Source organism: Nannospalax galili, unplaced genomic scaffold (genome assembly GCF_000622305.1).
Source record: "Nannospalax galili isolate Female #2095 unplaced genomic scaffold, S.galili_v1.0 scaffold302, whole genome shotgun sequence".
Lineage (NCBI taxonomy): Eukaryota > Metazoa > Chordata > Mammalia > Rodentia > Spalacidae > Nannospalax > Nannospalax galili.
Window position 1 is genome coordinate 1646571 of NW_008350120.1, and position 27577 is coordinate 1674147.

The window sequence follows — 27577 nt, forward strand, 5'->3', positions numbered from 1 at the left end:
ACTAGTGATTGAGCCTAAGGTCTCACACATACTAGGCAAGCACCGTGACACCGAGCTACAGCTCCAGGTCTTACCAATGGCTTCTTTTTTTTGAGATAGGGTCTCTCTGCAACCCCAATTGGCCTGGAACTCACTATGTAGACCAGGCTGGGCTTGAACTCAGAGATCTGCCTGCCCCTGCCTCCTGAGTACTGGGTTTAAAGACATGCACCACTATGCCTGACACCAAAGATTTTAAAGACCAAAATATCAAGAAATAAGTATAAAAACATACCATGAAAAAGAAGCACAAGAATGATTCAAATGCTCTATCTGAATTTGCACTAGAAACCAGAGAACCAAAGGATATAGCAAAGGCAAAGAGCAAGCCAAGCACATCCTTGCCAGGTCTCACTCCCATTTCCACTCACACGCAGGATCTCTGCGTGCCTTGTCTTCAGTAAAGCCACAGACTCTCACTGCACGATGCTTTTTTTTTTTTTTTAAGGCAGTGTATGTAGCCCTGATGCCCACCGTGCATTGATTCCTTGATGCAAAGGAAATAATTTCTCCAATGATATCAGGGCTATTGAACAGTATAAAAATAGGTCTAATTGAGAGCTGTGAGAAGCACTCTCTTAAGTGGTACTTGGTAAGCATGCTCTGATCATCAGAGAGGATTGGGCAGCTAAATCTTCAGGTTACTAAGAGGTAGAAATGCTAATTTTGCATGCCATTAAACATCATTAAAAATGAAAGCCACACCACACTAGCCCCTCAACTGGCACGGGCTTCCATTTTACAAGCCTGTCCATTACCTGCTCCAGCTGCTTCTGAACCATGCTCTGCTGCTCTGTAACATGCTTGAGTTGTTCCGCGTCCTCCTCTGGGAACTCGCGCCCTGCCTTCTTGGCCGTGCGCTGCTTTGCTGAAAGGGCCTTCTTTGACTTTCTGTGTGCACCAATCTGTTCTTCCAGGTACTTCTGCTGCATCTGGAGAAGCTGCTGCGTCTCCTGCAGCCACTCCTCATACTGCTTACGTTGAGAGTCGTCTGGGGGAGATAAAAGGTTCAACTGTATTAACACTCTGACGGGGCCAAGACTGTTAGAAGTTATACACATCCATTTGTAAGGAAGTACAGTTACATCATGAATGTTTAATAGAAAATTTGCAAACAAAATTCTAAATTGTAGAAAATCACTAAACTAAAGGATGAGAATGCTTACTTAGAACCATGGTTAACTTAACGCTTGTAAGGGGTGGAACTCCAGTATTTCAAAAGCAGGTTTTTACCTAATAAAATGCTTTTATCTATAAAACGATCAAATCCATAAGACAAACTGCATATTGTTATATGTGAATTTCACTAATTCAATTTTACAGATTAAATAGATAAGGAGGTTTATCCGACTAAAGTCCAGAGCATGGATTGGGGCGATCATTTCCCATGCTGATTTTCCATAGTTTATAAGGTGTTCCCCTATTTCTTACTAGTAAAAAGATGTATAAGACAGCAGGATGAAGCCCAGAATGCTTTCTATAAAGGAAATATAGAAGTTGGAAACACTGGTAACTTATATTAACGTTACAACTTCTATGTCTATAAGGGGAGGTAACAGCTAACCAAATAAATGCTTTTCCACTCTTATGACTGTTGATCTCTCTCTCCCCAGTCACATCTCTTTGTCTTAAGCCAATATTCCCCTTGTCATTCTTTAAGGGCACATTACTCCATTGATGCCAAGTCCCCAAAAAAGGTCATCTCATGTAGTGAAAAATTCTGAGTATATCTTTTTGACTGACTAGAAGACAAAGAAAAGAATAAACACAATCCTAGAAGGATCACATCAATGATAACAGAATATTGTCATACATTAAGATCCAACCAAAGCCAATGGGCACAATACAGCCAGAAAAAGCCAGTTGGTCATAGTACTTTACTTGTTTTTAAGACAAATATGTATTCAAATTATAGTTTTAATTAAATGCAGGGGAATTTCAAAAGGTCAGACTTTGGGTTTGTTCCTAAACCCAGAAGTTCCAGTATAGGTATGAACTTGAGATCTAGTGAACTAAATTTGAAGGGCATTTTTCAAGAACAGGCTTTTTCACAATGTTTCAGAAGTTCTGCTTCTGGTAGAACGAGACCTACCGCAAGGAAAGCCTTTCTGGTTTCTGGAACCAGGAGAGCAGAGGTGAGCAAAATGAAAGATAATGGTGAAAAAAGTTAGCTAAACAGTCTGAAGATTTCAGAAAGGTTCAGTTTGAGGAGAACTTTAAATACTATGCTGAACCACCTTGGGACCCCTAAGGATAGCTAGACGGGGTCAGTGGCATCTTGCATACTTGGCCTACACAACATGCTGCAACCCAACTCCTTTCTAAATATATTCCCTTTGTTTTTCCCCATTTAGTGTCCTTGTCACTTAGGAGACTGTCATGAAAGCAAAAAGTGGTTTAATGCTATAGATTGGTACGCCCAATCTATAAAAAAGAGCAGCAATGTTGAGGAGAATGGGGAAGATGATTTTTCTGCATTAAAATATTTATCTCTAACTGATTCTTCATGCACAGTGAACAAAAGCAATGACAATACATGCCTGGATGTAAAGACGTCCAGAGGGCAGTGATTGCCGATAAGAGGAGGCTCTCGGGCTCTCAGTAACACTCCTATACTAACTCCAGCATTCAGAACACCACACCAATTTAGTCAAATAAGCAATCCCCAGAAAACAGGTAACTTATTAGATTTATACTTACTGACAAAGCCTGGACCAAAATTTGGAGGATTAGGCCTAGAAATCTGATGTGTTATACTGCCATCCTAAAATAAGTAAAATTTACAAATATGTTTAATTCCACACTGCAGTTCAAGGAGGAAAGAAAAAACAAAAAACCAATACTTCAAAAAGAAGGAAAAAAAAGAAAAAGAAATATTCTAATTTTCTAAATCGTCTTTAGAATTGTTTTCTATAAAAACCAAGTTGAATTAGTTGGGTATCAATCTAATTTTGAAACATTTATTTTGACCTCTTAAGCAAACTTTCTAGATTTAGCTGAAAAATAATTATTCATCTGAAGGATAATACTGGAGCAAATCAACAATCAACACCATTAAGCTAAAAATTCACATAAAATCTGACTTTTTGATGAAGCCTACTTAGTTTCTTCTGGCATCAAATTTATGAACACATGTTCCAGATTCACTAAACAACACTGCATAGCACAAAGATAATTATAACAAGAACTGATGTTGTAACACACAAATAAAAAAGGAGATGTGCTAATTAAAAATGGTAGTCTTATGATTCTAACTAATGCCTTAAGCACAAACGACTAACTGATAATCTCATAATTTTCTGGCAATGACCTGATAAATAAAATTCTGAAAAAAAATTTACCTAGTTGAGACAAGTTCTGTTACATGTGAGCTAACAACTGTAAATTACACTTACAAGCCAGAATTTATTATCCTCAATTTTTATAATACTGTAGGGCAATTGGTCTATGATGTAACACATGAGTAAAAAGAGGTTAAAGAACTTGCCCAAAGTTGCACAGTAAATTCATAGTAAAACTGGGGATTTATAAAGACTCTGTTACAAAGCTTAAGCCTTTTCTACTATATCAAAAGATGTTTCTCTCTGAATAAGAAAAAAAGGTATAAATGATCTGCATAACAAATCTGAAGTATAACTGTCAGGGTAAAAAAACTGAAATGGAGATCTTTTTTAAAGTTTAAAACCTCATGTAATTTTATGTCTTATAGGGTTTATACTGAGTACAATATTGTGTAACTGTATTCATTCAACTGTAAATCTAAAAATTTACAGCCAGTTTTGAAGGAGATGCAACTTAGTTTTGGAAATTCTTATTGAATATGTCAATGCTGTTGTAATGAAAAAAATTATATAATTCCAAATGAACATAGAGTAGGTAGCTTCTTCTAGCCAGATACACAGTCTAAAAAAAAAAACAAAAAAAGGAAATACCATTTGAAAGAAGTTCTATTCCAGGCACTGCTTGACACTAGGGATGCAGCATAAATATCTGCACTTAAAACATTACAAGTGTTCAATATTCAAAAACCAGTTACACGAAGGAGTAAATATATCTAAAGAGAATGTTACAAACCTAATGTTTCTGGCAGTTTTGAATTTTAAACATAATGGATTAATTCCTATGTACAGGATATGAAATGTCTTTGTAGAGTAATAAGTGAATATAAAACTAGAAGCCCAAAAGCATTTAGTTTCTCTCCAAGTAACTTTCTCCCTTTAAAATGGACAAGTTCTTTGCAGAAATTCCAGTCAATTTAAAAGAAAAAATTGTCTTTTACCAGAAAGTGGGTAAGAAGCCCCAACCTTACCTAAGAACTTCTGGCAGTGATTACTGCAGAGAGTGGGAAGAGCCAGTTTCTTTCAAGGGTGGGACTCTTGGTAAGTTAACAGGCCCCAGTGGAGGGACCCAGACTGAAGATATTTGGGGACACATATTAGACATATATTGGTCTAATTTACATATATACATACATATATATGATGGAGTACACTAGACTGGGCAGGGAGCAGTAAGGGAAAGTGCAGGTGGGGGACAGGGGAATCTAAATACCATCAAATTATATTGGTAATATAATGATTAAACAGTAATCATTCAGTAATTTTTTAAGAAATCTGTCTTTTGCTTAAACAGCATATCTTTAGTTCTCTGTGTTTACAGAACTTCAGAGTTCCTACTCCACTCCAGGAAGACTTCACTATGACACATGTTGGGTAAAAAATAGATCGGTACGCCCTCTATAACTGAGTGATTTGAGCATTACCTGGGCGACAGCTTGTGGCACCAGACTCTGGCCTTCACTGTTCTGTGCTCCAGCAACTGATGGGCCCATGAAGGGGAATCTGTAGGGAGTACCAAATGAAGGGTACTTAGAAACTGGTTCCCACAAGGCTCTCTTCTGGGGAAGGGAAGAGGAATGGCATTGCTTCTCTATGGAGAACACTTATTACAACCCATCCTCTGGGTGTCCCACAGTTCCCCCAGAACCCTATCAACACACTGAAAACACATCACTGAAAAGGAAAGGTGCAGAAGGATTAGGTAAGTATCTTCATGGGCACCAGTAAGGCTGTATAAGAAGCCAACGAAACTAATTCCAGAGGTTGGAATTAGGATAGGATTCCCTAAAACCTAAAATGAAACAAGTTAAAGCCTTTATTATAACGACCGTGAAGATTTAGCTTCAGTGAAAAAATAAAGATAATTTCTTCATGTTTCAATCCTATTAAAAATGAACTAGTAAACCTAGCATGGTAGTGGTTCACGACAGGAGGCTGAGGGAGGAGGACTGTCACAAGTTCAAGGCCAGCAAGAGTTCCAAGCCAGAAGGGGCTACAGAATGAGATCCTGTATCAGAAAAACTGAAAGTGTGGTGGCTTAGCTCTTCTGTATTCTGAAAGAAAAATGTTATCTTAAAACATTCACACATTTTCATGTCTATCTCTAATGATTAAAGCAAATAAAAAACTGGTGGCTAACCTCTATAAAATGTTATTTATTCTAATTAAGCCTATAGATCTATAGTACTAATGGCTTATATGAAAACAGATCTGGCTGGATGTGGTGGTTCACGCCTTTATTCCTAGCACTTGGGAGGCAGAGGCAGGTGGATCTCTGTGAGTTAAAGCCAGCCTGATCTACATAGTGCTTTCCAGGTCAAGCGGGGGAAAGAGAGAGACCCTGCCTCAAAAAGAAAATTAAAAAAAAAAAAAAAAAAGGAAAAAAAGATAAAAGAAAACAGATCTGTCTTCTGGAGTCATGGAATATCTAACATACTAAAACATACACAGTACACAATTTCAAAATATATCCCAAATATTGTATAGTAGGATTTAAATGGCATTAGAGCTTAGAATATATATGTTGACTTACTCAGGGGTCTGATTCATTTACTTTGTCACACACATATGTGTGTGTGTGTATATATATATATATATATACACACACACATATATATATGTAATGTACATGGATTAAATACATGAGTAATAGTTATGCCTGTAAATACCGCTCACTGTCCTCCATCATTCAACATATCAAATTACTCTACTGAGAAGCATTCAGAGTGTCACCAGTACATTTACCATGTGACTGACAAGCACTACACATCTAACGGCATAGACGCCATGCTGAATGCATGTAAGATAAGCAAAGAGCTCTGAGTCTAAATCCCAGATTTTAAACTAAAAGCTGGATAATATTTAGCATTTCCTGCTATTATAACTCTGTATCAAATTAAATATTAGCAGTATAACCATCACCAGTAGGATATATATCATTTTCCTTGAAATTATGTCTGTTAATGCAGTAAGAAGTACATATACCATAATATAATTATATAAATAGCTATGCTTAAAAATGTAGTTGATTTCTTTTTCAATTCTCTATTTTTATTTTACATATATAAAATGTTCTGAGAATTTCAAAAGGTTCAAGAATATGCTAAAAAGGCTTATGCCATAAGCCTTTCCTGTGACAGAGGAACAGTGCTAATAAATATTGCTCAATAATGAAAATCATTACAAACCACAATTTCTACTTTGATCTCAAAAATGCTTCTTAATCATGTCTAGAGTATCTCAATAGTTGAAAAGCACTATACTTTCTTTTTTCAAATATTTTATTTACTATTTTTATTTTATGTGTAGGCATGTATTGCCTGCTTGTAGGTAAGTGCACCCGTGTCGTGCAATGCCCACAGAGGACAGAAGAGGCTGTCAAATCCCCTGGAACTGGAGTTATGGACAGTTGTTAGCTGCCATGTGGGTGCTGGGATTCGAACCTGGGTCTTCTGCAAGAACAGCCAGTGTTCTTAATTGCTGAGCCATCTCTCCAGCCCCCACTCTTAAGAACTGACTCTCTCAAGCACTGCACATATCTTAAATCTATATAGATTTTACATTCAATTGCACAGTCATTCACACTCCTTTTAAAATTTTTTTTCAACAAAATTATTCAGCTAAACTGAGGCTCTGTTTACTGTTCTGACATCCTGACAGAAATCACAGACAGCAACACAATCAAGAACAACTCAGTACGCTGGTCAGAAACACAAGTGTACAGATACCATTCCTAAGCATTCTCGTTCTACAAGACTGTACTACAGCAGAGACCACAAAGAAAAAAAAAAAAAGAAAAGCCATGGAACTCTGAAGTTGTAATATAAAATTCAAGAAACTGTCCACTAGCGGTCATATAGTAAGTACTCAGCCCTAATAACTTTCTTGAATTCATAATTACCATTTTTCTGCTAGGTGTTATAACTATTAGGAACTATCCCATTTTTAATATAAACTTGCCCCTTATCTATTTTCTCTTTTTCTTTTCTTTTTTTTTGTCTTTTTTGAGACAGGGTCTCCCTGTAGCCCCAGCTGTCCTGGAACTCACTGTGTGGATCAGATCAGGCTGGCCTCGAACTCACAAAGATCCGCCTGCTTCTGCCTCCCAAGTGCTGGGATTAAAGCTGTGTGCCACCAAGCCTGGCTTCTTTTTCTTTTCTAATTCAAAGTCAATCTTGGAATATTTCATTTCAGAGCTAAATTTATGTTTGCTTAACCACTCAGCATCTCAACTCAAACGTCTCTTCGTACTAACAAGAGCACACAGCACACACTTAAACCAGTTCTGGTTTCTGAACTGACCAAGTCAACCTTTTAAACAGGTATGTGATGTTCTACTGTGTTTATCCTCCTGATGCTATCAATGCTAATTCCCTGCATTTGCATAGTATTTTAATTTTTTCTACTTATTTTTATTTTGTGTGTATGAGTGTTTTGCTTGCATGTAGGTGCAGTGTCCACAGAGGTCAGAAGAGGGAGCTGGATCCCCTGGAACTGGAGTTACAGATGCAGATGTAGCCAACATGTGGGTGCTAAGAATCCAGCCCAGGTCCTCTGCAAGCAGGCAGTGCTCTAACCATTGAGCCACCTCTCCAGCCCCAGGTTTTTAAGTTTTTATGAGTTCTTTCTAAGAAGCAGTAGTATTTTCATGTACATCCACATGCCTGAGAAGAAAAACAGTACTTCTTCTTACCTGCTCATCACCATTGGTGGCATGCCCAGATTGTTCTGTGCCATAACTTTATTGATGCCTTTAAGAGCCACCATTTTGGCTTTCATTATAGGATCTGTAATTGCATCAAAATCTAAAGAAGAAATATATTTTGAAGTTACTTACTTCATAGTTCATGGGTCAAGATACATGAAGAGGTAAATTTAAATATCAAAGCCATTAATGTAATTTATAGACTCTTATACTGTACCATTTATTAACTATCACATGGAAAACCAGAGATGACAACAACCTAATCTTGAAATAATTGTACCTCAAGTATCCATAATGGAGCAATACTTTAATACTTTAGTCCTTCAGAAATGAAACCAAGTCTGACAAGTCTAAAGGTGATCATAACAATAATGTATGGCACTGTAATTTCCTTTCATCCAAACTTGCACTATGCTGATCGGAATGATTTCATTAGTAATGTAACAGCAGGAATGAGAACTCGCAGTCACTTCTAACACTAAGGAATTCCACTAAACTAGCTATCAGTCTTTTGTTTTGTTTTGTGTCTCCCTAGAGTCCCAGCAGCCTACATAGACCAAGCTGGCCATGTAGAGATTCAGGGCCCTCTGCCTCCAAAGGGCTGGGATTAAAAATGCCCTACCATAACCAGCTAGTTATTAGTTTATAAAAGGGAAAACAAAAACAAAAAACTACCAATTTTTCTAGAATACACCAACATGATAAAGTACTGACAGGATACTGAGAAAATCTCTCTTTCCATGTAAGTGGGGGAAAATCCATATGCTGAAACTGGTAATACACATGGATACAATGCTTTTCTGTTTATTTAGGAGTATTCCTTGGACACGTGCCTACTGAATTTTAATTCTTATGCTCAGAGGCACTGAAGCATTTTGGCTGCATGGGCTATTATTATTATTATTATTATTATTATTATTATTATATCTTTGGTCTGTTTGAGACAGGGTCTCCCTATAGCCCCACCTGGCCTGGCACTTGCTATGTAAACCAGGCTGGCCTCGATCTCATAGAGACCCACCTGCCAAAGGCGTGTGCCACCATGCCCAGCAGGTTTTTATTATTTTTTAAAAATCAGTAAAACAAAAGTTGAATGAGGTGTCGGTGAAAAAAAACAAAACAAAAAAACTTGCCAAACACTTAATACACTAAAGGACAGCAAGAAGCTTCATTTCTATCATAATTTACTTAAATTTATCTTTTCAGAAATCAGATGATTTAGTAATATCATTTAGCAGATAAAACTAAAAAGAACTAGTTTTTTGTTGTTGTTTTTTGTGAGACAGGGTCTTTCGGTGGCCCCAGCTGGTCTAGAACTTTCTATGTAGACCAGACTGGCCTCAAACTCACAGAGCGCCACCTGCCTCTGCCTCCTGAGTGCTGGGACTAAAGAAGTGAGCGAGCCACCACGCCTGGCTTAAAAGAACTAGTTTCTATTAATACCGTAAGTAGCTGAATTAATGAGGTCTGGATCTTGATTGACCTGGAAACAATTTTTAATTCCTGCTTTCAGTTTGAAGCTCCAGGAGAAACAGAAAATTCTCAGTGCTCTATTCCAAATACAATTTTAATGAACTCTTACAAGCATGCTGCATACCACTCAGATGCCCTCAGTAATATACTTTGAGACACAAGGGAATTCCTACCAATGTTGGGGAAGAACGGTTCTGACCGCTGACGAATCATGGCTTGCATTTGTCTTTGCTGCTGCTGCTCCTGCCTCTCCTGATCCAGAAGATCTTGTAGAAGCAGAGGCTGTTCCTCTAGAAGGAGGGGTCTCTCTCTATTCTGCTGAGTTAATGTTTGAGGAATCATTAGCTGTTGGGGTCCAGATATGCCACTGGTGCTGGACTGATTTGTAAGAGGCACAGTTTGATTTGTAGGTTTTCCTGTGCCTAAACTGTGGTTCACTGATGACTGACCCTGAATGAATCCTGGATTTACGGGCATACCCTGAGAAAAAGCATGGTTTACCCTAGGGACTACTGTTACATTAGAATTCATGGCATTATCCAAAAGTGGGCCAGGTGGTGCTATTAAAGTAGGAGGCAAACTTGACCCAAGACTGGATGGTGAGATGGGCAGAGCTGGTGGGGAAGACCCTAAAGGCCTAATGTCTGAATGATCAGATTTTTCATTAGAGAGTAAACTTGAGAGGACTGGAGTTGATCCAGTGATGTCACAAGAGTTCATCACATCCTGAGCAGGCAGAGGAGTGGAGCCTTGAATGGCACTGCCACTAGGGCCAGCATTTTCTCCATCATTTTTCTCAAGCATTTCTGGGTCAGTAGGCAGCAAAGCCTTCTCTCCCTCACCGGGGTCTGTGTGAGAAGCCTGCGAACCCGGAGCGTCACCGTCACCTTCACTCTCGTCACTGTTCTTAGCTTCGCACTGTGCTGCTTCTTCAGCATCTGGAGATAGGACTTCGGTTTTTATATCACTGGCAGCAGTGCATTTTTTCTGTGGCAGACAGTCATCAGAGAGGACAACAGTTTTCTCTTCCTGCTCCTTTTTTTTTGGATCAACAGCAGCACACTGATTATCATCGATTGGAACACTGAGGTCTAATTCCTCATTGAACATGCTTTTTTTATCTCCCAGGTCAAGTTCTGGATCTGTATATGCAATGATATCAAATTCCCCAGACCTTAAGAGGTCATCCAGGTTAGGATCATTTGTTTCCAAATTATCCAAAGTATCCAGCTCATCACCCTTGCCATCCTCTGTGTCTAAATTTAAATTTTCAAGATCTTCATCATCCAAGTCTTTGACTTCTACCCCTTCAAGGTCTTTAACATCTAGTTCTTTCACGGAAGGGTCATCAGAATCCAGTTTTTCCTCCAAGCCATTGGAAGACTGGTTGGTTATCTGTAAGTCATCAGATGTTGCTTCAGCTGGGGTAGATGCTGACAAAGGAACCTCAGAAAATTCACCACCTAAAGGATGCCTTGTGACCATAGACGACTGATGGGCAGGATGACTTTGCTCTTGCTGAGATGGTGGTACCTGTTCTAAACTTGGATGTACATGTAGCTGATTAGGTAAACACTGGGGAGGTCGTCTCACAGGGTCTGTGTGTCTAGGGCCTGGAAAATCTGGTCGGGGAATGAAGATTCCATGTCTTGGATGAGAAGGTGACTCCATGCCAGGAGAAGCAGTGAAGGGCAACCGTGGCCTTCCTTCAGGAGCTCTATGCCTCAATTCAATAAAGGCTTGGCCCAGTATGTTATGCTGTTGAACTGGCAGACCCTGTGGTGGAAAATGCTGAGGAAGCCCAACTGGATTATTCATTGGTGGATTATTTGAAGGCCTGGGCATTTCCACAGACATTGATCTTCTTAGGTGTGGAGGAATTCCAGATCCTTGCATTTGCTGAGGAGGCACATGGAAGCGGTCCTGACTTGGCATGGGACCATGACTACCTCCTGGAAATCCAAATCTAAAAACAAAAACAGCAAATACTTAAGAATGATATTCAAATTAGAAATAGGGTGAGAAAGGGAAAAAGAAGTTTTAGATTAATCTATAGATGAATACTTGCCAAGCCCAATGACAGCAAAAATGCAACTATCACCATTTGGAGGAACTTATAAGCATCCATATACAGCAAGCTGGCTAAGTGCTAAACTGAGCTCTAAAGGTTTACGTTGTCCAACAACTAACATGAACAAAGAAATAGCTACAAACAGAACTAAGAACAAAAGTGCTACAGTTTTGAATAGGAGCCCATTCCTTTCTACATTTTCAACACAGAGAAAGCAGATTTGTGGGAAGAATGAAATTAGACTAGAGAGAGTCACAGGCCTCAGCATATGAGAAGACACTTAACCTACTTGTGCGATGGCAGTGAGGACAGGGGGTGAGAGATCAAGAAGGGTAGGCATTGTCTGTAAAGATTAAGTACATGGATATATTCTAGAACAACTTTTTTCTTTTGCCTCATTCTAAAAGAAATAAAAGGCAAAATATGAAACCAGCTTGCAGGTTTGTCTTGGTGTTAATAGCACTTGCCACACAAACTTGCCAACCTGAGGTCAACTCACAGACCAATGCAGAGGTGGAAGGAGAGAACCCAGTCCACAAGGTTATCCTCTGACTACCACGTGTATCCCATGGTACATGCAATGGGCACATATGCACACACATACAATTAAAAAAGAGAGAGAGAAACATGAAGCCAGGGAGATGGCTCAGTCAGTAATGACTGATCAAAGATGCAGATCTGAGTCCAGATGCCCAGCACCATGCAAAACAGGTAGGCGTTGTGATACCTGTAACGAGAGTGGGATTAAGAGTGGGGGAAAGGAACATCTCTAGGGCTCAACAGATGTGAATAGGGCTGAACAGATGGCATCTTAGAAAATTGGTGGGGTCTAGGCTTAGTGAGACACCTTGACTCAAAAAAGAAGGTGAAAAGTGATCTAGCATTGACCTGTACGCAAAAACATGTAAAACATATACACACATACAATAATACATACATATACTATGTAAAAATATATATAGTAAAACAGCAATGAACACAAACTACAACTAAAGTGGAAGGAAAAAGGAAATAAGTACCTCTAATCCCAGCACTAGGGAAGCAGAGGCAGAGGCAGGTGGATCTCTGCGAGTTCAAGGCCAGCCTGGTCTGCTTAGTGAGCTCCAGACGAGCTGGGACTACAGGGAGACCCTGTCTATACACACACACACATGCCCCTCCGCTTCAGCTAGAGAGATGGTTCAGTGGTTAACAGTACTGCTGTTCTGCAGGGGGCCTGGGTTTGGTTTGCAGCATACCTTCTAGTCTCTGCCAGTGCCACACGCACATAGTGGACTTAACATGCATGTAGGCAAAACACTCATACACATACAATAAAAATAAGTAATTTTAAGAGAATTCTCTCCTTATATAAAGTTTGGGTTTGACCTTCCTATCAGCCACTTCAAAGAAGGAAACATTATCATAATTCATCATAGTTCATTTTGCAATCAAACCACATCATTCAAAGATGATAAGGGGAGGTATCTCTCCAATGTGCAACTCTCAATTAAACAACTATATTTCTTTCTTTGTGTATGAGTGTATGGCCTGAATGTGTGCAAGTGCATTTGTGTCATGCAACGCTAGTGGATGTCAAAAGAAGGCATCAGATCCCCTGGAACTGGAGTTATAGACAGTTGTTAGCAGCCATGTGGGTGCTGGGAGTCGAATCCAGGTCCTCTGCAAGAGCAGTCAATACTCTTAACTGCTGAGCCATGTCTCCAGCCCAGGCACTACATTTCTGAAGATGTTGTTTGACTAGAATGATAAAGTAAATCATCAGGTCTACAAGTAATTTAAAGTATATAATACTAAATGACAAAAGGACTAATTTTAGAGTGTAGAGGAGGGAAGAAAGAAATCCATGAACCTTCCTTAGTTACAAATACTACTAACGGTATATCTCACAAAGGTGAGAGAAATAGAAAACTATCACAACATATTGACTATTAGCCCAGTTCCTTCTTCCAATAGCAATTTAAATCTGACAGGAAATCAAAAGCATTACCTAAATCCATGAGGTCTCATCGCCATACCAGCTACATCAGGATAGGGTCCACGCTGATCTTTGGGGAAAACTGGGTATCTAGGTACTAGTGGAGGAATAACAGGTGATCTAATGTTCCCAGGATAGGGAGGTGGAGGTCGAGTAAAAGTCTGGTTGACATTCTCTGGCTGCCAGGGTGGAAGGGGCACTGGGTGAGGCACTACTGGTGTATCCTGAGGCCCCTTCTCCTGGCGACTAGCAATCTTCTTCTGCTGCTGCTGCTGGAGAATGATTTCACGCAGCTTCTGCCGCTGAAGGGAAGAGAGAAAATTGCTGGGATTTCTAATACTTAAAAAAGAAATCTCAATGCTTTCATTATGTGACCACATTAATGTTTAAAATTTCAAAATGCTTCATAGCATCATAAAACACTAGTTACATTTAACTACTTATTAAACATACACATACATATATACATACACACACATCCTCCACCTGGTGATTTGGGTCTTTTTTTTTTTTTTCCCTTTGCAAAATAACCACCATGAAAGCGAAAGGTTTGGTATTTAAAAATCTCCTAACAAATTCATGAAGAATCAGATTAGATCTGGGTTAAATTCAACTCAACTGATGCTAGTTGTACCAGTTCATTTTTTCCTTATATATAACAAACTCCAAAGAATTAAAAAAATACTATTTGACTTCTTGAGCAGCTTCAAAACCACTACATTTAAAACATCTGAAGACATGCAGTATTTACCTGTCTTAGTTTCTCTGTGTCTGCTTGAGACATAGTCATAGTGTTCTGTGTATCAGTTCCTCCTGAAGTTGTGACAGATCCAGGAAGCTGGGAGACACTAGAGAACTGCTGGCCTTGGGAATTAACAGGAAGGCTTGAAGATGTGCTGAAGCTTCCCTCTGACCCAGACCCTGGATGGTCAGCAATATCGTGGACAGCTTGACTAGTCCCAAAAGAGTCAGACTGGGGCCTTGGAGTCATTGGAGGCTGATCATAGGGATCACGAGCAGCAGATGGGGAAGCACGGCTGAATGTGTCTGGAAGGCCAGTTCCAGGTGGCCTTGGTGTCTGGGAACATGTATCACTTGGCCTCACCAAAGGGCCAGATAAAGTTGGTGCTCGGTTTTGTGCTCCTTGCAGAAAAGGATCCTGGTTTGGCAGGAGGGTTGGTCTTGCACCTGAGGACCTGGTAAAACCCTCTGAAGTCCTTGGCCTTGGTGTTGCTGGTGACTGAGAATAGGAAACAGAAATTCCAGGTCTTGGGGTTCCAGGATGGTGAGCATATGGATCAGAGTGTCTCTGATTTGTTGAAGAAGTAACAAACATGTCTGTCTGTGGAGAAAGCCTGGGGGTTGGCGGCTGCTGACTATACGGATCAATAGTGGTAGGCCGGGGAGTACCAGGAGGTTGAGAATAAGGATCTGGATTGGACCGAGCTGTTCCTGAGGGTTGGGAATAAGAATCTATAACAGGGCGTGGAGTTCCTGGGGGTTGAGAGTATGGGTCCTGAGATGCTGTCCTTGATATGGTTCCAGGCTGAGAAAAGGCCCTTGATGAATGGGTAAAAGAGTCATTCATCGCTGAATGTGGAGTTAGGGGAGACTGGCTGTATGGATCACTTGCCTGACTATGAGAAAAAGGATCTACAGGTCTTGGAGTCAAGGAAGGCCTTTCATAAGGGTCAACAGATGCTCGTCTTGATGCCTGTGATACTGATCCATAAGGATCCTGAGATGGAGGAGGGTGCAGTGGGGTCTTAAAAGGTCCAGGCCCAATATCAACTGGGGCAGGTGTCAACAATGGTCGTGAGTATGGGTCAGATATCCGTTGCCTCTGAAATGCATCTACCCTAGGAGATGGTTTAGTAAAGTGATCACTGGTTCCACCTGCTAGAGGACCTTTTGTTGTTTGTTCTGAAACTATGGGAGACCTAGGAAGGCTAAAAGGTTTGGGGAACTGGTCTGTCATCATGGGCCTAGGTGTATCAGGAGGCTTTGCATAGGGGTCACTGTTTGTCATGGAGGAAGAACACAAGTCTCTGGCTGGGGATGGCCTACTGGCTGTGGTCTCATTCATCTGAATGGGCCTAGGAACTGATGGTAAAGGCACACAGTTTTCCACTGGTGTAACGGAATTTCTTCTGGGAAAACTATGGCCACCAGAAGGTGGTCTAGGGGTACCAACCATTTTTGCATAAGGATCCATTGGAGATGGTGGTCGGGAATTAGAAGATCCTGGTGAAAACACTTGTGGAGAAGGTGGCTGAGACGTTTGAGACTGGGAAAGACTTTCCTGAAGGGGTATCCGGCATGGCGTTGCAGGAGGGGGTGGAGGTTGTGGCTTGACAAACACATCATCTGAAGGTGTAGAAGCAGGGGCACTGGGTAGCTGTTTGGAGAATAGGTCTTTATGGAATGTCTGGGCAGGAGACACATTTCCATTGCCAGGCTGAGGTGTCAAGGGACTCTGTGCTCCACTACTTGGAGTATCTGAACCAGAAGGTACTAAAAGGTGCTGAGAACCTTGCAGCTGCTGCTGCTGCTGCTGCTGTTGCTGCTGCTGCTGCTGCTGCTGCTGCTGCTGCTGCTGCTGCTCATTCTTCACCTGCTCCAGCTTCTGTGTGGCTTCAATCTTAGCCTGTTGCTTACTCTTCTGACGCATTTGCTGTTAAGAGAGGAAAGAAAGAACATGAGGAAAAATAACCATAAAGGGGATGAAATGGCAACACAAAATCTGATGTAAGATTGCTTCCATAATTAGATTACTAATTACTAACAATAACAACAAAAGATTCTTCATCATAGTAGCCCAAATTTATGCATAGGACAACAAATTATTTGCTTCAATAAATTTCTAAAGCAAATTTGAACATATTTCAAGGGAAAGCATTAATTCATATTTTCATGTTCAATTAGTAGCTAAATTTTGAAGTGATATAAATACCTCTCTAACCAAAAAAGCAGTTTTTAAAAACAAAATCATTCAAAAACCCAATACCTGTCTAAATTTCCACTCCTGTTCATGCTCTGATTCTCTTTGCTTTAAAGGATCTTTAAAAAGGTCTGCGTCCATGCGAGAGCTGGGATCAATGCTGTCTTGCTGTTGCTGTCTTTTCATGGAATCATTTGACATCTGGACTTTATTAATGCGTAAAGCAGCTCTGTTATCTCTTGCTTTTTGCTTTGACAAAAAGAAAAAAAAAAGAACTATGTACCAATGTTTTCAAGAAATAAAAGTAAAATCTGCCTTGAATAGTTGAAAAATTATCCTTGAAATGACAGTCTCTGCTAAGAAAGGACCTACACAAGAACCTACCTTCCTCACAGTGCATGCTACCACTACCTACCTTCCTCACAGTGCATGCTACCAGCACCCACACGGCAGCTAACAACTGTTCATAACTTCAGTTCCAGGGGGATCTGACACCCTCTTCTGACCTCTGTGGGCATTGCACAACACAGGTACACTTACACACATGCAGGCAATACTCTCATACATATAAAATAATAAAAATTAAAAGGTTTTAAAAAGTTAAAAATGAAGTGGCCTGTTAGTATTACAATTACTTACAAGCATTTTCTGCAATGGAAAGTCTTTTTATCACCTAAGATAATAAAAGTTTCAAATATTGTGCTTAAAAACTTAAAACACAGGAATTATTTTAAGTACCACGTATGGTGACCTTTCCTGAGAGCTTGCTTTTCTCCACAGCTTAGCAATCTGCTTCACTCGAGTAGTCCAATCTGCAAGAGAACAGCACACATCAGAGGTGTGACACCAAGGTGCTGTAGAAAAATGACTAAAGAACCGTGCTGTGAAGAAGCACAAATCAAGTAAACACAATGGACAATCAAAAATCTGAAATGGTCTATATTTTCTAAAGATTTTGAGTACCAACATGACACTACAAGTAGTGATCTGGTCTCAGGTAAAACAAGTGGTTACCACACAATATAAAATTATCTTTCAGGCTACGTTCATTAGGTGCAGATGAAACACAAATGAAATTTGTTTCTGGACTTGTATTCCATGTCTAAGATAACCCCATGATAATTTCATTAAGTATATGTAAATATCCAAAATAGGAATGAACTACTCCTGGTTCTCGGTGCTCTCAACCTATAGTGTTAACTTCTTTGAACAATACATAGTAAGACAAATACACACACACACACACACACACACACACACACACACACACTTTTTTGGTCTCCCTATGCAACTCAGGTTAGCCTCAAATTCACAGTGATGCCTCTGCCTCTGCCTCCCAAGTGTTGGGATTAGAGTCATGCATTATTATGCACATATGATGCAGATAAACCAAAATGACATACTGTATGAATGCATGAAATTGTCAAAGAATAAAAATATATTTAAGAAGATAAGCCAGGCATGGTGGCTCAAGCCTTTAATCCTAGCATTCAGGAGGCAGGCGGATTTGTGAGATCGAGGCTAGCCTGGTCTACATAAACCAGTTCCAGGTAAATTGGGGACAAGAAGAACCTGCCTCAAAAAATAAAAAAATTAAATAATTTCATTGATTGAAAAAAACTGAGAAATATACAAATGAAGAGAGGGTCTGGGGTTAGGTGCACTGTGTTCCTAGACACTGAGTCTTCACATCACGGACAGTCCAATTAGCCAAACGGGCGACACTACAGGTTTTCTAGCTAGTGTACATTTTAAAAAATATTTTATTTATTATTTTTATTTTATGTGTATAAATGTATTGCCTGCATGTATGTGAGTGTATCCGTGTCGCGCAATGCCGTGGAGGTCAGAAGAGGCCTTCGGATTCCCCTGGAACTGGAGTTAAGGACGGTTCGTAGCCGCCATGTGGGTGCTGGGAATCGAACCCGGGTCCTCTGCAAGAGCAGCCAGTGCTCTTAACTGCTGAGCCATCTCTCGAGCTCCATCGTGTACATTTTTTAAAAAGGCATGCTGTTTGAAAGAATGTTAGTAAAACAGCTTAAGACATCCATGACTTACCAGGGAACTCTTCCTTTAAACTGGGGAAGTTAATGTTTGTGTAGAGAACTGGTGCTACTGTTGCCATTTCCCCCAGAGCCTCCTCTTTCTCCCACTTGAGTGTGCTCCTCTGTGTGTTTGACATGGCATCATTTTCTCCTTCCATTGTGGGAGCTGATGGTGCCCAAGAGCTGTTAGCATCACTTGCAATGGTATTAAATGCTGGATTTTTATCCCTGGAAAAAATAAACATGTCCACTTCACAAGCAAAATAACTTTTCACTCATGCTATGCTCAAGTAACACTCTCAGATTTGTTACAAAATAGTTGAAAGTAACAAGCTTGGTGATCTTCAGCAAAACTCACAATAAATGTTAATACTAACAATCCTGCATACTTAAAAGACCAAGGTAGAGGTAAGGTTGGTATGATTTAAGTTGCCATAGAAAGTAAGGATTTTAAATACCTGGCATCAGCATAAGGGGATTGTGCCATAGCAGGGAAAGTTCCCAATCCACTTCCAGGAGGTAAAGAATTATGTGGAAGGTGAGGACCAGGTCCAATAAGGCCATTCATGAGTGGCATCCGCGAAAAAACATCTTAAGGGAGGGAAGAAAAAAGTTCACTTTCCAAATACATATAAATAACAAGTAGCTAAAATACTCCTAAATAAAAACTTTCCATGTTATTTAAAAGGATCTTTTCAATATTACACTATATAATACTGATTAAAGGGTGACATGGTTATAACATTTTTTAAATATGCCATCTACAACTACACTTCGTAGTTTTAGAGTACAGCAGCTCTGCGTCTGCTGTTTGTGAGAAGTGGACCTGACTTTCACTTCAGTTTGTAAATGGAGGCACTGTCATGTGCGTTAACTGAGAGAACGTGCAGCTCAATACATATTGGCTACAGAAACAGTGCATCACACTTTTGTCTTTTCATTACTTGAAATTTGGCTTCCAAAAACATTTAATTCTTTTTCTAGCTTATTTACAGGCTTCAAATACCTTATTTTTAAAAAACAGGTATTACACAAATTATCACACTTGCAATATTTACTATGATCATCCATAAGTCTGAAATCACTTAAAATAAGCTATCTTTTTCCAGCAAAGATGTGGGAGGAGGTGTGCAGAGAAGGTGTGGGGGGAGGGGAGGTGGAGGAGGAGGAAGGGGAAGGGAGAGGGAGCCAGTGAGGAAGTAGAGGTGGCAGCACACCATGTCTTCTTGTATCTCCAAAGAACCTTCGGGTTAAATTTAATTATCTTTGGGGCTATAATCTGATCTATGGACCCTTTATAACTATGATTAGGTTGGTGGTATTACAGGAGCTTCATATTACCAAATAGTACATATGGCAATACAGTTGTAGAGTTGGCTATACTTGGAATAATGTTACAGAACTCCTAACCTGATCACCTTGTCATATCATTAGATGAAGGAAAATCGAGCATAATGCTGCACACCCATCATATTTAGCACGATATTCTTTCATGTAAACCATGTCCTCTGAATTCTACAAAAGGACTGTGCTAGCTCCAGTGCTTGTGTGAGGAAACTGATGTTCATCACACACAAGTTTTCAAGATGCTGTCTCGAGAACTCCAGGCTAAGACATAGTCTACTACTACTAAATGCCAAAGCTGGAACTGTAGAATCAAAATACCACAATTGACAAAAATTATGACTGCAAGTTAATGAAAAGAATTAAGGGGCTAATTTTCCACTTTTAGTCGAAGTAGAACATGACATCTGTTTTCAACTTCAAGGAGAAATAAGTCTAAGAAATCTGACGTTTTAATTAAGTTTTATTTTATTTTTTTACATTTATTTATTTTGGGGGGGCACATAGTGCAAGTGTTGAGGTCAAAGGACAAATTGTAGGAGTTGGTTCTCTCCTCCTACCATGTGGATAACAATAGCTCTAACTCGGGTTGTCAGCCTTGGTGGTGAGCACCTGAGTTCTCTTACCAGCTTTCATGTAATTAGGATAAAGAAAAGCAAAGTGTGGTAAGAGTATGCTCACTCTCACAGCTATCTATCGGCAATACCTGAGGTAACACCACTGTTACTGATGTTTCCTAGTGACAATAGCTATTCATTTGGCTCTTTACTATGTGCTAAAGTTGTGTATATATTAACTTTCATAATAAAAGAGCTTATTATGTGTACATTCATCTAAGAGAAAAGAACCAGAAAAGTCAAAATATTTGTTCAAGGATACAGAAGTAAAATGTAAACCATCTTTCCTTCATTACTCACTTGATGATTGTTAGAGACAGGGATTTGCCATGTAGCTCATGCTACCCTGGAACTCATCTCATTATGAAGCCCAGGCTGGCCTTGAGCTCCTGACAACTGTCCTGCCTGAGCCTCGTGAGTGCTGAAATTCACCTGACTCATTATTAACTTCAGAGCAGATACAGTTTTTCTTCAATACTACCATATTTATCTTGGTTCTAATAGCTTATAAAAGGAGTATTTTTGACTCATGACTTCATGGAAAGAACTGAACAATTACCTCGCTTTTACCTAAAGGGACATCTAGTTACTACATCTCAATCTTCTTGAAATTTCCAAAGCTTTGTTCAAGCATCTCTCGCAGTTGCTCACCACATTATTTATTGGGCAGTTTCTCTTGTTGATCTTAGGGTTTGCCAACTCTGGCTAGTGTAGCCAGCCTGCTTGCTCTGAGCCTCACAAATATTTGGATTAAAGGTGGGTCAGATGGGCCACCATGCCCTCCCAACTTTTATGTGGCAGCCAGCATTTGGACCATTTGTCTTCATGCTTGTAAAGCAAGTGCTTTATCCACTAGCCATCTCCTCAGCGCCATTACCACAACTCACTGTTTCCAGCCGACTTCCACACTGACACCAGAAGCATCTTACCAAACATACAACTCATCAAGTCACGTCATTAGTTGAGCCTCCACTGGCTAACGGAAGCCTGGAGGAAAAAATCTAACAGCCTCGTCCTAATTTTCACAGATGTCAATGACCTAGCAGTAGTATCTCTTTGTAGTTTTATCTTCTTAGGCACTACCTAATTACTCCTCCCCTGTTCTAGAAAATACTCACAATGTCCTTCTTGAATACCTCAGTGTTGTCATATACAAATAAAAACCATGGCCATGCTTTATGCTTACATTAGAACTGTTAGTTCAAACATGAACACTGGAATGTGCTTCTTAAGGCTTTACCTGGATTATACTTCACTATATGTCAATTGTACACTTACAAAACACAATTTTAAGATTTTTTCAGGAGGGTGGTCGGCCTTTTGACTCATCTTATATTGCATATCACCATTTATCTACTCAAAAAATAAAAAAGTCATCTCAAAACATTTCTGTAGCCAGGGTTGGTGGTTCAGCCTTTAATCTCAGCACTCAGAGGCAGAGGCAGGCAGATCTCTGTGAATTCAAGGCCAGACCGGTCTACACAGTGAGTTCCGAGCCAGCTGGGGGGCTACAAGGAGACCTTGCCTCAAAAAGATTTTAAAAAACCCAAAAAACAAATGAAAAACCTTTTTATAAAAGAGAATGCACAGTGAAGTCATTTCTCTAACAGCTGAGATTTTAATGAAGGGGTACATCTGTAACTGATTTAATCTCTAAAATATGTACTTTCAATTACAAAATACATGAGCTCCTAATCATTTAAAAGCATGTGAAAACAATTAAGACAAGAAACAGTTCTGACAAGTGTTTTACCCAAATGTAAATCAAAGGTTTAATCTGACAAAGTATCAAGCAGGATTTGTATTAACAGTTAAACTGGTCGAAATTCATTTATTTCCCCTACGTGCACTATGGAATTTTCTGTGTAAACACAAAACTTTTAATGGATAAATTTGCATATTTAATTACTTACATAAAAAGGATAAGCCTTATAAAGATAGTGTTGCATTAATCAAGTCAGTACACAGTCATGAAGCATCAACAGGATACAGAGATATTGTTATGCTCAGTTATTAGAAACACACACCACTACAGAACCCTCAAACCCTTTCCTGGGGGCCCCACAGCTGCAGCACTCGTTCCCCCTTGGATCTACTCCTACAGATCTTACTTCCTGGTTATCAGATTTCAATTCTCCAAAAAGAGGGAAAACTTGAGTCTTATACTTTGCATTGCATAATGTTACAAGTAGGTAGAAGAAAATTTATCAAACAAAAGAGACAAATTTTCACAGGAATTTCAGAATGCACAAAGGCCACTGATTTACTCTGAACATAGGCTCTCTGTTACGGTGTATGGTGATTAGCAAGAGTCCAGTCTTAAAAAATGTCACAGTTTAAGGAGGTGACCTTAATTAGGAAAACAGGAATTTGTATTTGGCCATACACTACAAATCTAAAAGCATGGGAGGTAGGTGGAGAGGCTTGATGACTTCACCTCAGAGGAAACGACAGGAAATCAGGAGCAGATTCTCTGAGTGTAGCTGTCACTAAGTAGGAAACGAGCAGAGTAAAAACGAGTTAGGAAAGGAGAGGCACAGGCACATTAAGATCTCCCTACTGCCAATAAATGGGCAAGTCTGCTCCAGTCTCAAGGTGAATCATGTACATCAAGAGAATTTCAGAGGAAGGTGTGTGCTTGAAGATAGTATTTTTCAATCATCACAACAAAAGTGAGTTTTCTCCCATCAGTTTGCATATGTGACACTAAGGAACAAAACAAAACTCGTGTGTGTGTGTGTGTGTGTGTGTGTGTGTGTGTGTGTGTGTGTGTGTGTGTTAATAAACAACCATGTTGGAGCTAGGGAGCTACCTCAGTTAGTCAAATGTCTGCAGCACAAAAAAAGTCTGTTGTTGACAGGCGTAGTGGTGCTTGCCTTTAGTCCCAGGACTCGGGAAGCAGAGGCAGGTGGATCTCTAGTTAAAGGCTAGCCTGGTCTCCATAGCAAATCCAGGCCAGCCATGGCTACAGGGAGCAGGTGGTCAGGTGCTGCGAGTGGTCAAGCCTGTCAATCTGAGCTGGAGCCCCAGAACCCACGTGTAGAAGTAGACAGCCTACTCCTGTAGGTGGTCCTCTGTCTTCCACATATACATCACGTGTGCGCGTACGCGCACACACAAAATAATTTTTTTAATATTTTATTTTATTTTTTTATTTTTTGTGTGAGTGTATTGCCTGCATGTGTGTAAGTGCACCGTGTCATGCAATGCCCATGAAGGTCAGAGGACAGCATCGAATTCCCCTGGAACTGGAGTTACAGATGGTTGTTGGCCACCATGTGGGTGCTGGGAATTGAACCTGGGTTCTCTGCAAGAGCAGTCAGTTCTCTTAACCACTGAGCGATCTCTCCAGCCCCACACACGATAAATTTTAAAAGACAAAAACAAAATAAACAGGTCAGTAAGATGGCTTAGCAGGTAAAGGTGCTTCTAGTCAAATTTGACAACTTTAATTCAATCCCTAGGACCCACAAGGTAGAATGAGAGACCGGATTCCTACACATTTATTCTGACCTCCACATGCATGCTGTGATAAACATGCGACCACACACCTACACACACTTGCACAGGTGCGTGTACATGTTCATGCACCAAGTAATAAATAAGCAAATAAATAAATAAAAGCTGGTGGGGTAGTGCTCTCAAAAAACACCATCTGTTGAGAACCGGCACCTCAGGTCCCCCCGGGGTCCACTCCCCCCACGCACAGAGCCGTGCCTATAAAAGCAGTAACATACCCTGACTGTGCATTGACAGTAGCTGTGGTGGAGGGGGAGGTTGTGGCAATGGAGTTGGCTGAGCGGCAGCAGGACTAAGTACAGCAGTAAACAAGTCTTCGACATCCTTTCCACCAAGCTCTGTGAAATAAAATAATAATAATAATGACATTAAAATCATTAGAGTCATTAAATGGGGAATGCTATTTAAAAAATTCACGTCACAAATACCTGGAATTTTATATAACTTTCCAAGAATTGCTCCTAAGATAAAAGAAATAGAAATATTAACAATGGCAATATTCAATATATCAATATGAAATAGCATTTAATACAGAAATCATGAAAATAAGTCAAAACATAAATCTGCATGCAGAAATCTTTAAAGTCCTATTTACTTAGGTCTTTTAGAAAGCCTAGATGTAGGGCAAATGCTTTACCATCTGTGACCATTTTGTCCAGCTCAGGACTGAGGATCCCATCTAGCTGCTCCTCATTTAGTGGTCTCGAACTCTGACTGGCACTTGGCTGAGGCAAGGAGGAAGGATCATCAGCAACAGGACCAATATCTAAAAGAACGAGATAAATAATGAAAAGGTAAATCTAGAATATGGAAAAAGTGAGTAAAATGGTCATCTACGCCATTAATACACAACAACAGGATTAAAATGAAACCTACTCTTCTCAATTACCAAATTCTGGTAGCAATTTGGATAGTTCATTAATAAAAATTAGGCATAATGCATTTGTAAGTTTTGATGGCATTTAAAGTTGTCTATTAGTGGGACTGAACACACTTCCTGAAGAACACATGACTGCACCTGATTTCAACTTGGCAATGCCTGAAAACTTTAAGCTATATTAAAATCAGAGCTCCGAGAAGCCACTACATGAAGGCCTGCTGTAACTTGGAATGCAGCCAGCAGTATCATATGCAACGTGTGGATCGAGAGTGGAAAGTTCAATATAAATTCATTTAAAGCTGTGAATTCACTATTTGGGCTTAATAAACGTTTTGTGAATAATTTCCATTATAAATTATTTCTTTAACTATTTTACAGTTAAATTATGAAAATATAACATATCCATCACATTTAAACATCCTGTGGTTCAAACATAAAAAAAATTAGTCTTAAGACAAATTTTAGTCTGCTTTTATTTAATCTTGTATTAGAAACTAACATTCAAGTATAACGTTGTGAATTATATATTATATAATATATAAGAAAAAACATTCATTTAAATTATTAAGAAAGTCATGGGAAGCACTATGCTTTAGCTGCACACAGCAAGGGAAAAGCAAAGTAAGGATTAGTAACACATCAGCACTACTAATAAACATGCATGCACCCACAGCTGGTCCGGCTGAAACCACTAAGAGACTACTTCTAGGCAGCGGTTATCCAGTGCTCAATTCTTACCAAAAGGGAAAGGTGAGCTCCCAACCTGGAAAGTGCATAAATCAAGACCTACAAGACCCAAACCAAATAAATTGGATGATTACCACAGAAGCTGCAGGGGAGGGAAACACACAAAAAGAAACAAAGTGCAGCAAGACTTTGAAGGCAGCATGCCTTAAATCTGACACAATGAGAAAGGCACCAAAATTAACCAGCTGCAGCCGGAAAGCCAGGGGTCAAATATTGACTTCTTTGCCACAGTCAAAAAAAGTCAAACAAACAAACAAAACAACAAACCCACTTTCGTTTCTGGGGAAAAGACTAAAGACTAAACGTGTTCCACATTCATACATCTCTCAAGTCACAGAACAGAAATCAGGCAGTGGTCATGTATACCTGAATGATCAACTGATTTTGCAAGATCATCTGAGATGATTCCAAGAATGTCATCATCTGTGTTTAAGACTTCAGAAATATCAGCTAATGGGTCATCAGCAGTACCTGTAAAAATTAAGTATTTTCCTAGACATTAAATTCTAAAATGTCCTTACTTATCCAACCAATTTAGTCCCTAAACTATAGCAGCTGCTGAGGGAAGTGGAAGAAAGAGAAAAAAGATCAAAACCCACTGAGACTTTAAGAACTAAATAGCAAAAGCACTTGTGTTTGAGTAACATTAACACTGAAAACTCAGAATTCGTTTTCAAGACTGATGTATACATACTGACAAAGTAAAACCTAAACTGAAGCCCCTTAAACAATAAAAGTGAAATAAAATCTTTTAACAAAGAAAAAAGTTAAAAATAACATTACTCCAGTGGGACCTCTAAGAATGACACCTAGAGAACATAGCACAATTTAATAAAACATGAAAGACAAGACTTATTTTGAAATTTCTAGTAAAGCACAAGGAAGGTCCAAAGTACTATTCCTTCCCCGTCTACACTGAAGACTCATTAAATGTATTAAAACACTGTTTCAATACAAAGACTTGCATCTACAGGCACTGTCCAAGTCACTGGACCAACAAAGGACTTGTGTCAGGGCTCACTTCACACAATAACACTGCAATAAAGGAGTAAAATAGACTACAAGGGATGTGTTTGACAATGCAGGTGAGAAAGACATTTTCAGAGATGACTGAGCACAGATGGACTTTGTTATATTCCCCTTTTTTAAAATTTATTTTTATTGTATGTGTACAAGTGTTACGCCTGCAAGCATGTACATGCACCTGTGTTGTACAGTACCCTCAGAGGTCACTGGATCCTCTGTAACTGGAGTTACAGAGAGTAGTTGATCAAAATGTGGGTTCCAGGATTCGAACCTGGGTCTTCTGTAACAACAGCCAGTGCTCTTAACCACTGAGCCTTCTCTAAAACCCATTATATTCACTTTAGAAATGCTTAGTTACATACAGAATGATGGGTTGGACTGTGACGTTTTCGTCTGTGTATACTGTACCCTGTATTACACTTCATCCCACTGGCCCCCACAGTCGGTGCCTTCTGTCCCTCTAGTCTCCTTTATGCTTTCATCTCTTTACGTGTTCAAATCTATTTCACAAGAGAAAACATGTAGTGTTTGCTATTTCCCTCTTAGCCACCTTCCCCTAACTTTACTCATTTCTGTCATAGCATAACCCCCACCTACTTTCATAGTATATATGCATATACTTTCTAAATATAGACTGCATATGACAGAAAACACATGCCATTAGTTTTTCTCATTTTGGGTTATTTGCTTAACACAATTTCCAGTTCCATCAATTTTCCTGCACATGACATAACATCATCATTCACTGATGAATAAAACTCCATTATGTCGCCTACCTTTAATCCAGCACTCAGGAGGCAGACGGATCTCTGTGAGATCAAGGCCAGCCTGGTCTATATAGTGAGTTCCAGGTC

The 27577-nt window shown here is 39.6% G+C and overlaps 1 protein-coding gene across 17 annotated transcripts in view; it reads right to left on the bottom strand.

The window, feature by feature from the left end:
- Window positions 1-27577, bottom strand: part of Kmt2c (lysine methyltransferase 2C) — a 297069-nt gene that overhangs the window by 34244 nt on the left and 235248 nt on the right. For 13 of the 17 annotated variants that reach the window (XM_029570484.1, XM_029570488.1, XM_029570491.1 and 10 more), the window contains 15 exons: window positions 26064-26168; window positions 24708-24836; window positions 24499-24531; window positions 24289-24408; window positions 19049-19181; window positions 18604-18818; window positions 17284-17357; window positions 16612-16794; window positions 14356-16278; window positions 13617-13906; window positions 9729-11521; window positions 8071-8182; window positions 4802-4880; window positions 2740-2803; window positions 798-1030 (listed from right to left, as the gene is read on the bottom strand). In XM_029570484.1, the coding sequence (XP_029426344.1) occupies window positions 798-1030; window positions 2740-2803; window positions 4802-4880; window positions 8071-8182; window positions 9729-11521; window positions 13617-13906; window positions 14356-16278; window positions 16612-16794; window positions 17284-17357; window positions 18604-18818; window positions 19049-19181; window positions 24289-24408; window positions 24499-24531; window positions 24708-24836; window positions 26064-26168 (5486 nt within the window). The remainder of the gene's footprint in view (window positions 1-797; window positions 1031-2739; window positions 2804-4801; window positions 4881-8070; window positions 8183-9728; window positions 11522-13616; window positions 13907-14355; window positions 16279-16611; window positions 16795-17283; window positions 17358-18603; window positions 18819-19048; window positions 19182-24288; window positions 24409-24498; window positions 24532-24707; window positions 24837-26063; window positions 26169-27577) is intronic. The other 4 variants (XM_029570494.1, XM_029570489.1, XM_029570487.1 and 1 more) reach the window with 2 other exon arrangements.